This window comes from Ranitomeya variabilis, chromosome 1 (assembly GCF_051348905.1).
Source record: "Ranitomeya variabilis isolate aRanVar5 chromosome 1, aRanVar5.hap1, whole genome shotgun sequence".
NCBI lineage: Eukaryota > Metazoa > Chordata > Amphibia > Anura > Dendrobatidae > Ranitomeya > Ranitomeya variabilis.
This window is the reverse complement of record NC_135232.1, coordinates 698549720-698563407: the sequence shown is the minus strand read 5'-3', so window position 1 is coordinate 698563407 and position 13688 is coordinate 698549720. Positions and strand designations below refer to the sequence as shown.

Below are 13688 nucleotides of genomic sequence, written 5' to 3'. Positions count from 1 at the left end.
GAGAAGCAGCACTGGACTGTTGCTAAGTGGTCCCAAGTACTTTTTTCTGATGAAAGCAAATTTTGCATGTCATTCGGAAATCAAGGTGCCAGAGTCTGGAGGAAGACTGGGGAGAAGGAAATGCCAAAATGCCTGAAGTCCAGTGTCAAGTACCCACAGTCAGTGATGGTGGGGTGCCATGTCAGCTGCTGGTGTTGGTCCACTGTGTTTCATCAAGGGCAGGGTCAATGCAGCTAGCTATCAGGAGATTTTGGAGCACTTCATGCTTCCATCGGCTGAAATGCTTTATGGAGATGAAGATTTCATTTTTCAGCACGACCTGGCACCTGCTCACAGTGCCAAAACCACTGGTAAATGGTTTACTGACCATGGTATTACTGTGCTCAATTGGCCTGCCAACTCTCCTGACCTGAACCCCATAGAGAATCTGTGGGATATTGTGAAGAGAAAGTTGAGAGACGCAAGACCCAACACTCTGGATGAGCTTAAGGCCGCTATTGAAGCATCCTGGGCCTCCATAACATCTCAGCAGTGTCACAGGCTGATTGCCTCCATGCCACGCCGCATTGAAGCAGTCATTTCTGCCAAAGGATTCCCGACCAAGTATTGAGTGCATAACTGAACATTATTATTTGATGGTTTTTTTGTTTGTTATTAAAAAACACTTTTATTTGACTGGACGGGTGAAATATGCTAATTTATTGAGACAGGTTTTTTGGGTTATCAGGAGTTGTATGCCAAAATCATCAGTATTAAAACAATAAAAGACCTGACAAATTTCAGTTGGTGGATAATGAATCTATAATATATGAAAGTTTAATTGTAATCATTACATTATGGTAAATAATGAAATTTAACACTATATGCTAATTTTTTGAGAAGGACCTGTATACTACGTCTCTGTGCTATATACTACGTGGGCTGGGCAATATACTACGTGGGCTGTGCAATATACTACGTGGGCTGTGCAATATACTACGTGGGCTGTGCAATATACTACGTGGGCTGTATGCTACTTGGCTGTGCTATATTTCTCTGCTGTATCTGTGCATCATGAATTGTGATATGTGTTTAAGAGGGGGGCCCACAGACTATTTCACCCGGGGCCCTCAAAAATAAGGATTTTTGTGTACTCACCGTAAAATCCTTTTCTCCGAGTGTTATTTGCGGACACAGACCGTGGAGTGTATGCTGCTGCCACTAGGAGGCTGACACTAGGAGGCTGACACTAAGTGATACAAAGAAAGTACTGCAGGGGAGGAGCTATACACCCTCCTGCTGGCTCTCAGCTAACCAGTTTAGTGCAAAAGCAGTAGGAGATCAATAACATGAGCATATAGCATGTCATATTATATATATGAGAGTATAGCATGTAAGATTATAAAACAAGCATTAGCTAATAACAGGGTGAGAGCGGTGTCCCCCCAATGAATGGCTAGGAGAAAAGGATTTTACGGTGAGTACACAAAAATCCTTATTTCTCCTTCGCCTCATTGGAGGACACAGACCGTGGGACGTCCCAAAGCAGTCCCTGGGTGGGAACAACATCAGATCAGGCCCTGTGTAACCGCTACTTACAAGTGCGCCACCGCGGCCTGCAGAGTCCGCCTGCCCAGACTCACATCTGTGGGAGTCTGGGAATTATAGTGCTTCAAGAATGCATGCGGACTGGATGAATCCGCAAGCTTGCAGGAGTGCCTTGTCGACGCCTGGTGCCTAGAACCCACGATAGACAGGGAGATAGGCTGACATCTAACACGGAAGGACTCCTGGATGGTGAAAGGAATCCACCAGGCTAACATGGCCGATGAAAAGGCTAAACCCTTCCTGTAAACGTCAGGAAGCCTTCCTCTTACCGTCAGTAAGCCCAAGATAAAGTGTCCAACCTTTGGAAGGACACCGTCCTCAAGACGTACCTACTCAAGAGCACTCATTTAGTCCAGAATATGGAGAACTCATTCCATTTTGTGGACTGGTGCCGAAAGAGAGGAGGGAAGAACTATGCCCTCATAACAGTAGTAATACAATACCACCTTGGTAACAAGGGACGGGGATGGCCTGAGGACAACCTTGCCTTGAAGGTAATAAGGGAAAAAAAAAGTCTGAAAGAATCGAGCAGCTAGCTCCGAAGACTCGTCAGGATGAGGATATCGCAGAGAAAAAAGGGCGACCTTCCCTGATAGTAAAGTCTATCAGGATCAAAAAGGAGTCTACTGTAAGTCTCCTAGGACCATTAAGGTCCCAATGATCTAACGGTATGCGATAGGGAAGAACTACGTGTGAAAACTCCCTGCGAGAAAGTCCCTACTTAAAGTTTTGTTGCAGTAAGGCGGAAAGCTACTAGCTCTGCAAGCGAAAAACTGACATGGTCAGTGCCGATCTCCGAAGAACCCTGGGGCCCTTTCTGCTTCCGAAAGGCTTTCGGAAGTAGTGGAAGGGGAGTTATGGAAACTGGTACCACGGAAGAACCAGAACATGCAGTGCAATGGCTCTTGGATCTCGAGGCCGAACCACAAACTCGAGTACATTGGCAATCAGTCTGGACGCCATCCGATCTACAACTGGAGAGCTCCAGTGTAGGCAGATCTGATGGAAGACTTCCGGGTGAAGTTCCCACTCACTTGAGGTGAAGCCCTAACGGCTGAATGTTTTCCGCCCAGAGTTCTTCTCCTGGGATATGTACTGCCGAGATCACCGAATGATAGATCTCGGCCCATCAGAGAATGTGAGGTACCTCGGCCATGGTGCCTGACCATGGGTACCTGCTAGATGATTGACGTATGGCACAGCCGTGGCATTGTCCAATTGAATTTGGATGGGGTGATCCACCAGAAGGCAGTGGACCTGCTGTAGGATTACCGTTCGGATCTCCACAGCAATGATAGGGAGAAGAAGACTGGCATTGGTAGTTACTAATAACCACTGAACCGGGAGAAAGGCCCTGGATGAAGAAGGAGCTCAGAGACTATTGTATGAAAGTCTGTTTGACTTGCTGAAAACGAGCGGAACGAAGGAAACTGCTTCCATTGTCGTCACCATTTTTCCTCAGAACCCTCCCAGCAAATCGAATGAAATGAGGGGATGAGTTATCAAGTGTTCGCGAGCTCCCTGTTGAAGGGCCATGACCTTGTCTCGAGGGAGAATTACCATCTGGAAGTGTGCAGGATCATCCTCAAAAGGATATCTGCTGGGCTGGAAATGAGGAGAACTTGTCTAAGTTTAGCTGCCAGCCCAGGTGAGAGGGTATCGCAAGTGATATAGACTACTTCGCGTAGTCCTGGAAGGGCGGCTGGACAGTCGACCAAACAGGGCAGGACCACCATGCCTCTAGGGTGCAAGAGGAACATGACAGCTGCCATGAGCCTTGCGAACACTCTGGGTGCGGTAGCAAGGCCGAAGGACAAGGTCGTGACTTGAAAATGCTGTTCACGAATGGAAAAGAGAAGGAATTTTTGAAGAGGGTAAGCATCCCAATGTCAATGGATGCCAGAAGCTTTTTCTGTTGAAGTAATGGTTGAGCAGAGGAACTCCATTCGAAGAAGGAGAACCTTGTGAAAGGTTGTTAGAAGTTTGAGGTCCAGGATCGGTCTTACTTTTCGTTCCCCTTTTTGGAACCAAGATCCCTTAGATCTAGACTGTCCTGGACAACCCTTCCACTGCTGGTTGGGGCTGTAGGAACATACGATCCTTTGTTGGTCTCCCGCTTAAAAGATTTGATTGGCTAGTTGTACTGTCTTCAGGAGAAGGTTACTGGTGTGAATCAAAGTAGTTAAGGTCTCCAGCCAGGAGACCATTGCTCTAGCAATCCATGCGGCGGCTAGGGAGGGTAGAGCGCTGAACCCGAAGCCGCAAGATGGAACTAACCAGATTTGCTATCTGACAGTCCGTGGTATTTTTAATTGATAATACATCGGGCAGGGATACTCGTAGGTATACCACAGGAGATTCTACCCGATTAATCTGCCAAGTGGCAGAATGCGCAGCTGCATCCAGCAGGTCAGTCTCTTGCCATCGCCGCTCTTGACGGTGCAGAGTTAAAAATTAGGAACCCTCGATCCACCATCCTCTTAACAGGGAAGTGGAGAGGGATCATCCACCTTCTTGCATCTTCTGCTAAATAGTGGTGATGCAGAGGGGGTGCTCGGATGCCCAAAAGGTGGCCTGTGTACATCCACAGAGTTCAGGTCTCCGGGTTGACAGGACAGGTTGTCTGGCGTTAGGCCTGGATGCAGAAGAGGATACATGGAGGCGACACTCCGTGTACTCGTCTGTTGATGGTGTGGGGAGATCGGTGCCCTTTAAAGGACCCGTCGCCCTTAAAAATCAGACCAGGCATGGCATCCCATGTAGAGGCTTCTGTCCAGTGAATCGCTTATCCGGACTGAATGGCAAATGCTCTACGAGGGAGTTTAGTCTCCTTATGAGGGACACTGCGTAGTTTAGAGCAGGGGTGTCAAACTGCATTCCTCGAGGGCCTCAAACCATGCGTGTTTTCAAGATTTCCTTCTCATTGCACAAGGTGCTGGAATCATTCTGTGCAGGTGATTAAATGATCACCTGTGCAATACAAGGAAATCCTGAAAACATGACCTGTTTGCAGCCCTTGAGGAATGCAGTTTGACACCCTTGGTCTAGAGCAGGACCGGAGTCCTCGTCAATGTACAGAGATTGGTTGATGATATAAATAGGCGAGTTCATCCTTTACTGAAGCTCTGGCAAGTCCAGGTCCAAGGCAATATCCGATCCATGTTCAGAGTCTTGTTCTCAGCAAATCCTTGGAGAGAGATCATGAAATGAAAACTTCCGTTTTATAGATGCCTGTACGTTTCTAGAATACTCACGGCCCCTGCTAGCCGACGGATCCCATGTAGGAGAGGGACCATGTATATCGGTCCTGCGAGCACTCCGAGCCACAGAGGGATCACGGAGGGATTCAATCTCTTGGTCAAGAGAAACCATGGGTTGCGGCAGTGACAAAGTCCACTGAGGGAACTAGGTACTCTGGGATAAACTGGGATCAGCGGCGGAGGGCTCCTGAGCTCATTTAGGGTGACCGGCTTCGGATTGGTCATGTGCCTTAAGACCAGGGAATACTGGTCATGTGCCTTTAAGACCAGGGAATACTGGACATGCGCTTTTAGGACCAGGGAATACTGGTCATGTGCCTTTAAGACCAGGGAATACTGGACATGCGCTTTTAGGACCAGGGAATACTGGTCATGTGCCTTTAAGACCAGGGAAAATTGATCACGCAATGTTGCAGAGTCGTTGTGCCCCTTTAATGCAAAGTAGTCGCCCCTGTGTGAGCCGGCCGGGTGGACCAAGATGCCCACCGGGAGTTGCAGAGGTGATTAAATCTCGCAGAGAGCGAGAAGCGCCAATTCCATGAATAGGCCCAAGCCAGGGCCTAAATTTCTGCAGCCGGTGGGAGCGATACCAGCAGTAGAAGTGAGGGGCGTTGCAGTGGCCGAGAAAACTGAGTGCTTCCGTGCCAGGCAAGAAGCGCCAGAAAAGCGGGCAGAGCCGCCTTAGGGTGCCATAGTGCGCTTCCGGGGTGCGGCCTACACATCGTCCGAAGTCGGGGGCTAAATTTTTGCAGCTGGCCAGAGCGTTACCTCAGGGAGGTGGGCCACAGGGAAGCCAGAGACTGCCTGTGAGCATGTGAATATCCCGCTGCAGAGGCCCACCGCTGACAGGATCCACTCACCATCGCTGCGCGTCCCGGCATGGAGCCGCCGCGGATGACTGCAGGTCGGTATTGCAGCATGGACGGTAAACCTCAATCCATCATCGCTTTGTTAGGCTGGTTTCACATTTGCGGTTGTGTCCGCAGCGTTTGTGCCGCAATTTTCCGCATGCGTCGTGTATTCCTATCTTTAACATTAGGGACGCAGGTGTCTGCGATTGGTTGCGTTTTGCCGCGTTTGACGACGCATGCATTGTTTTGTCGTCTGCAGCTTGGAGCGGTAAAAGCTACATGTATTAATTCTAGAGGCTTCAATTTGCCACCTAGAAACGTATGCGGTTGTTAGGGCAGAATGTGGCAAAAAAACGCATTACTGTCTATGGGAACGCATGCGTTCACGTCTTTGCGTACACATGCGTTTGATGCGCTTGTGTACTTCGGACTGCGCATGTCCAGGAACTGGATTTAGACATGCCCATTAAAGACACACCCTCCTGGAAATATCAAACGCATGTGCATAAAAAGCGCAAACACATATAAAAACGCATGCAAACGCTGCATTTTGTTACCATAATGTGTAAGCTGATGCAGATTAAAAAAAACGCTGCGTTATCAGACGTTTCCATGCATTTTTGCATGCGTTTGCGGTGGTGGACGATACGCTGCGGATTTAACCGCAAATGTGAAACTAGCCTTGGGGAGGTGGAGAGGAACCATCCGCCTCCTTGTGCCGCTTTAACAGTGGTGGGACAGTGGGGGCTGCTCGGACGCCAAAGAGAGGGGCCTCTGTACAATCACGGAGTTCAGCCCCCGGGTGGACAGGGCCAGTTGTCTGGCATTAGGCTTGGCTCCAGGAGAGGATACATGGAGGCGACACTCCATGTGGTCTCCTGCTGCTGGTGTGGGGAGATCGGGACCGTGAAGGAACCGTCGCCCCTGAAGTGAGCTCAGGCATGGCTTCCCACGTCGCAGGAGAGGGTACGGGGACGTATACTCCGCGTGCTCGCCTGTTGATGATTCGGGGGAGACCGGAACCTTGAAAGGACCCGTCGCCCCCTTCACTCTGTTAATTAAAAAATAAAAGTTTACAGAAAAGTAAAAAAAGAAATAAAAAAAGTTGGTGTCTGAACCAGACCCAAGTGCCTCCTAGACACTAAGCAAGAACTGGTTAGCTGAGAGACAGCAGGAGGGTGTATATTGCAGGGGAGGAGCTAACTTTCTTTGTATCCCTTAGTGTCAGCCTCCTAGTGGCAGCAGCATACACCCACGGTCTGTGTCCCCCAATGAGGCAAAGGAGAAACCTGGAGCAGGCCCTGGCTTCACTAATTGGTCACGCCCAACCGCGAACATTCAGCGACAGGCGCAGTCCAGCCGCGAATTGGCGCGGAATTTGAGCCCCGCTTTGCTAATTGGTCGCGCCCGGCTAGCCAAATCCTGTGTATAAATTGCATTATTCTGAAAACTTCATAAGTAAGCTACATACATATTCTAGGATACCCGATGCGTTAGAATCGGGCCACCATCTAGTTTATTATATAAAAACCAACTCTGCTGCCATCCAGTCTTCAGTTTCAGCATATTATATACCCCCCATGGTTATATGAGTGGTTATATATACACATACACTTCTGACCACAGTGTTACATACTTAGATCTCAGTACCTGTGCCGGATCAGCGATGTCCTCGATACCAGAAGGATATTCCATTTTAGATCCACTATGATGTTTTACTGACGCCAACTCTTTTCGCAGCTCAATGAATTTTTCGGCAGTAAGAAATTCTTTCGGCAAATGATCTTGTATGTGTTCTTTAAACCTGTGGGTGTGTAACGCAGTTCCCATAGTAAATGGTCAAGAAGATGCAAAAGTGTCTAATCAATTGAGGAAGGAAGGTTATACAACCTACTCCTGTCCACTGGACTCTCCATGAACCCAAAATTAACCCTCTGCAAGAGGAGACATTTCGGTTAATGACAGTGGATTGCAAAGTTAGATTGCTCGCAGCCTCAGGTCAAATATGGGTGTAAAGAAACTACACTGTGTTCCAAATTATTATGCACATAGAGTTTAGGAGTGATAAGGTTAGAATTTTTTTGTTTGTCATTTAAACTCATTGATGGTGATGTGTGTCAGGGCTCTTTATATCACTGAAAGCAATTGCAGATACCTGTGCAAATTAGTTTGGCAGGTGTGTCCAAATAAAGGCAAAACTACTTAAGAAGGTTGTTCCACATTATTAAGCAGCCTACATTTTTTGCCAAAATGGGAAAAAAAAGGATGTGTCGGCTGCTGAGAAGCAACAAATTGTGGAGTATTTAGGTCAAGGCATGACTACAATCAACATTGCCAAGACACTTCATCGTGATCATCGCACAATGAAGAAGTATGTAGCTGATTCCCAGCACACACGTGTGCGTGCTGAAGAGGAAAAATTGAGGACTCTTTCCAACAGGCAATTGCGTAAGGTTAAAAGAGCAACTGCAGAAATGCCCTGTCATAGCAGCAGACAAGTTTTTGAAGCTGCTGGTGCCTCCAACGTCCCCAGAACAACAAGATGCAGGGTCCTTCAGTGGTGCGTAAGCCATCCTGTCGACCACTTCTATACACTGCAACAAGCAGAAACGGCTCCAGTGGGCCAAACGATACATGAAGACTGACTTCCAAACTGTTTTGTTCACCGATGAGTGCCGTGCAATGCTCGATGGTCCAGATGGATGGAGTGGAGGATGGACACCCCATGAAAACACGGCTAAGGCACTAACAAGGAGGAGGTGGAGTAATGTTTTGGGCTGGAATCATGGGGAGAGAGATTGTCGGCCCCTTTATGATCCCTGAAGGGGTAAAGATGAACTCCATAATCTATGTGGAGTTTCTAAAACAACACTTCCTGCCATGGTTCAAGAGGAAGAACCGTGCTTTCCGCAACAAGATCATTTTCATGCATGATAATGCACCGTCTCATGCTGCAAAAAACACATCTGCATCTCTGGCTGCTATGGGCATAAAAGAGGACAAACTTATGGTGTGGCCACCATCTTCCCCTGACCTCAACCCCATTGAGAACCTCTGGAGCATCATCAAAAGGAGTGTCTATGATGGCGGGAGGCAGTTCACATCTAAGCAACAGCTCTGGGAGGGTATTCTGTCCACATGCAAAACAATTGAAGCAGAAACCATCCAAAAACTTACTAATTCAATGGACGAGAGAGTTCAGAAGCTTCTTTTGAGCAAGGGGTCCTACGTGCAAAAGTAACATCATCTAGAATAAAGTTTTCACTTGAAAACTGTTTGATTTCATTTTGTAATAAGCTGATAATGCTTATAACTTCACAATTGACCATTTTTTTGTTCAAAATAAAAAGAAAAAGGTTGAAAACTCTGCTGTGCATATTAATTTGGAACATGCATTTTGAGTGTTTATTTTTTTTTAAAAGATACTGTTTTCATAGGCAGTTTGTTCCAAAACATTGCAATTATACTAGAATAGTAGATGACTGGAAAATAACAATGACTGCAATTCAGATAGGTAATTTAGAGAAAATATGAGGAAATATTATTTGCATAATAATTTGGAACACAGTGTATGAAGTGAGGAAAAGGTCTACCAATTATTGAATCAATTAAAATGGTATAAAAGATCCTTTTTCAAAGGATCTACAAGTGTCTCGTTTGGATCCTGAAACAGCAGATGGAATGGGCTGGAGCACCACTGCCTAAAGCTTACCCACAGCCCCAGGCAATGACAGTATTAGGCTACGTTCACATTTGCGTTGTGCGCCGCAGCGTCGGCGCCGCAACGCACAACGCAAACAAAAATGCAGCAAAACGCATGCACAACGCTGCGTTTTGCGCCGCATGCGTCCTTTTTTTCATTGATTTTGGACGCAGCAAAAATGCAACTTGCTGCGTCCTCTGCGCCCGGACGCGGGCGCCGCAGGGACGCATGCGGCGCAAAACGCAAGTGCGACGCATGTCCATGCGCCCCCATGTTAAATATAGGGGCGCATGACGCATGTGGCGACGCTGCGGCGCCCGACGCTGCGGCGCAGACCGCAAATGTGAACGTAGACTTAGCCATCGCTGTGGCCGATGCTGCAGTGTCGCTGCCTCATCATTCTAATAATGGGTTTGGGACCCCCATTGATCAGACACTGATGACCTGCTGAAGCCTTTGCACACCAGTACCCTCTCCTCTACTCCCTGCCTGCGTTGTTCACAAGTGACGCTACAGCAACAATCCATGACCACTGCAGTAAATCACTGGCCTCAGCGCTCATCCAAAAGTAAATGGCGCAAGGCTGGTAAAAAAATATGCACCACCCATTTAGGGCTGTCCTTTATGTATTTAAAAAGAAAAAAAAAAAAAAAAGTGGAACCCCCAGACAATTGGTGATATTCTAAATACCATCTGACAAAAGTGCTCAGTCTTTAATGTCCCCTCTGAAAGAGCCCAAGGAAAGCAGGATCCCACTGCAGCCCCCAAGCAGTGAAAGAGCGAAATAACGCTTTATGACTACTTATTTACTAGGCGGTTTACTTAAGAGTAATCGTTCTAATAAAGTTAATGTTTGGTAACGGCTTAGGGTACCGTCACACAGTGCAATTTTGATCGCTACGACGGCACGATCCGTGACGTCGCAGCGATCGTATGATTATCGCTCCAGCGTCGTAGACTGCAGTCACACGTTGCAATCACGGCGCTGGAGCGATGCCGAAGTCCCCGGGTAACCAGGGTAAACATCGGGTTACTAAGCGCAGGGCCGCGCTTAGTAACCCGATGTTTACCGTGGTTACCAGCGTAAAAGTAAAAAAAAAAAAACCGTACATGCTCACCATCTGATGTCCGTCCGGTCCCTTGCCGTCCGCTTCCCGCTCTGACTGAGATCCGGCCGTACAGTGAGAGCAGAGCGCAGCGGCGACGTCACCGCTGTGATCTGCTCTCACTTTCCGGCCGGCAGACAGTCAGAGCGGGAAGCGGACGGCAAGGGACCGGACGGACATCAGATGGTGAGCATGTACGGTTTTTTTTTTTTTACTTTTACGCTGGTAACCACGGTAAACATCGGGTTACTAAGCGCGGCCCTGCGCTTAGTTACCCGATGTTTACCCTGGTTACCAGCGAACGCATCGCTGGATCGCTGTCACACACAACGATCCAGCGATGTCAGCGGGTGATCAAGCGACGAAAGAAAGTTCCAAACGATCTGCTACGACGTACGATTCTCAGCAGGATCCCTGATCGCTGCTGCGTGTCAGACACTGCGATATCGTAACGATATCGCTAGAACGTCACGAATCGTACCGTCGTAGCGATCAAAATTGCACTGTGTGACGGTACCCTTAGTAAAGTACGTGGCAGCCTGGGTTAGGCCCAGGTGCGAAATGCCACACTTCAACGACCAGGGGTCGGATGACACTGGAATCTCGCTCTGCATGCCGGGACCCACAGCCAGGAAGGTAGGGCACGACGACTTTTCCTACAACGTCAAAACATTTCAGGAGACATTAAGGACCCTTCCGAGCGCTCCTGTAAATTGGTTATTTTTCAAAATCTCACCCATCTGGGGCTACCCATCCTCATTAAGTAAAAAGGGCACCCTCAGATTGCTGATGATTGGTAATCTGTAAGGGCTGTGACTAACCACACTGCAGCAGCTGAGAGGCAGCCCTGGAATATCACAGGCTTCAGTATAAAACTTTAACCCTTTAACGGTCCAGTTTTCATTTAAAGGGGTATTCCCATCTTCAAGATCCTATCTAAATATGTAGGTGTAATAATATTAGCAAATACGTTCAATTAGAAATGTAGCATAGTTTTTCTGATTCGTTATGTCTATTTCCTCATATGCAGGCATTGCAGGACCTTAGATATCCATGGTTACGACTACTAGCAATTAGCAAACTCACTATATCAGTGGTCATAACCATGGATACCCAAGGTCCTGCAATGCCTGCTCATGAGGAATGAAACAAAGAATCAGAAAAACTATATATTTCTAATTGGCGGTATTTGCTAATATTATTACACCTACTACATATTGGGATAGGATCTTGGAGATGGGAATATCCCTTTAAATGCATTTGCCTTTTCTCACCATAACAGCATTGAGGGCTTTTTTTTTTCCCCTTTGGGACAAATTGCAATTTAGAATGACGCCACAATATGGAGAAACAAAAGGGTGGACGAATTGCAAGTGGAACAAAATGGTGGGAGGGACAAAAAAAAAAAAAATAAATAAATTTCACACATTGTTATATTTGGGTTTCATTTATACAGCCCTCATCTGCAGTACATACGATCTCCCAAAAGGATTCTCTAGGTCAGCAACATCTGTGCAAAACCAAACTTACAGGGGTTTGTACGAAAATCTGCGTCTCTTTGAATCGCAACTTTGAGACTTGTAAGTTTTATCTTTATCCATGGAACTGTGGGAGGACTTTATTTTCCATGCTGAGCAGACATTTTTATCTTTACAATTTTGGGGTACATAGCACAAAAAGCAAATTTATTTTTTATGGGAGAGTGAAAAATGCAGTCGGAAAAAAAAGCAATTCTTGAATTTTGCTTTCCCCCCCCCCCCCCTCTTTTTTTTTGGAGCTTAAACGGAAAGATCAGACTTTCAATTACGACTATACCAAATATGTTTATTCTTTTTGTATGATTGAATTGTTTTGGGAAAGGTGTGTGTGGAGATCTAGAGGACCGTTGGTCGTTTATACACTACAATAATAATCTAATAATAATAATCTTTATTTATATAGCGCCAACATATTCCGCAGCACTTTACAATTAAGCGGGGACATATACAGACAAATTCAATACAAGTTAAGACAATTTAAACAGTGACATTAGGAGTGAGGTCCCTGCTCGCAAGCTTACAATCTACAAGGAAATGGGGGGGACACAATAGGTGAGAAGTGCTTGTTATTTCAGGTCTGGCAATTATAATAAATAGGGATTTTCATATAAAGCTGCATGATCCGGTCATCAGCCCGTGTGTTTAAATGCAATAGTCAAGTATCAAGTGCAGTTATCATGAGCATGGAGGGTGTGGAGACAGATGAATAGTAGGGTGCAGATTTAGAATAATATTTGGAAGGAGGGAACAGGGCAAAGTTAGTTTACTGAGTAGTTGATGTGGTAGGCTTGTTTGAAGAGATGGGTTTTTAGAGCGTGCTTGAATAGGTCGGGGCTAGGTATCAGGTCTGATCGTCTGGGGAAGTGCATTCCAGAGAGCCGGCGCAGCACAAGAGAAGTCTTGTAGACTGAGGTATGAGGTTCGGATTACGGGGGATGTTAGCTTTAGGTCATTTGTAGAACGGAGGGCACGTGTAGGGCGATAGACAGAGATGAGAGAGGAGATATAAGGCGGTGCAGAACTGTGGAGGGCTTTGTGGGTGAGAGATGAGTTTATACTGGACCCTGTAGCGAATGGGTAGCCAGTGTAATGACTGGCACAAGATGGAGGCATCGGTGAAGCGGTTGGACAGAAATAAGACCCTGGCTGCCGCATTCAAGATGGATTGGAGAGGAGAAAGTTTGGTAAGAGGGAGACCGATCAGGAGAGTTGCAGTAGTCCAGACGAGAATAAGAGCGACAGTAAGAGTCTTAGCAGTTTCAAAGGTGAGAAAAGGTCGGATTCTGGAGATGTTTTTAAGATGCAGGTGACAAGAGCAAGTGAGTGATCGGATATAGGGAGTAAAGGAAAGATCGGTGTCGAATATGACCCCAAGACAGCGGGCATGTTGCTTGGGAGTTATGGTTGAACCCTCCAGAGTAATTTCGATGTTGGGAAGAGTGAGGTTAGTAGAATGGAGAAACACAAGAAGTTCCATTTTGGAGAGATTTAGTTTCAGATAGAGGGAGGACATGATGTTAGAGACAGCAGACAGACAATACTTGGTATTTTGAATTAGGGTAGGGGTGATGACAGGGGAAGAAGTGTATAATTGGGTGTCATCAGCATAGAGATGATACTGGAACCCAAATCTGCTAGGGGTC

At 46.8% G+C, this 13688-nt stretch overlaps 1 protein-coding gene across 2 annotated transcripts in view; it reads right to left on the bottom strand.

Annotated features, from left to right (window-relative positions):
* The window catches only part of PRPF39 (pre-mRNA processing factor 39), a 98414-nt gene that overhangs the window by 41274 nt on the left and 43452 nt on the right, over nt 1-13688 (bottom strand). For both annotated transcript variants that reach the window (XM_077267087.1, XM_077267096.1), the window contains exon 6: nt 7349-7502. In XM_077267087.1, coding sequence (XP_077123202.1) covers nt 7349-7502 — 154 coding nt within the window. The remainder of the gene's footprint in view (nt 1-7348; nt 7503-13688) is intronic.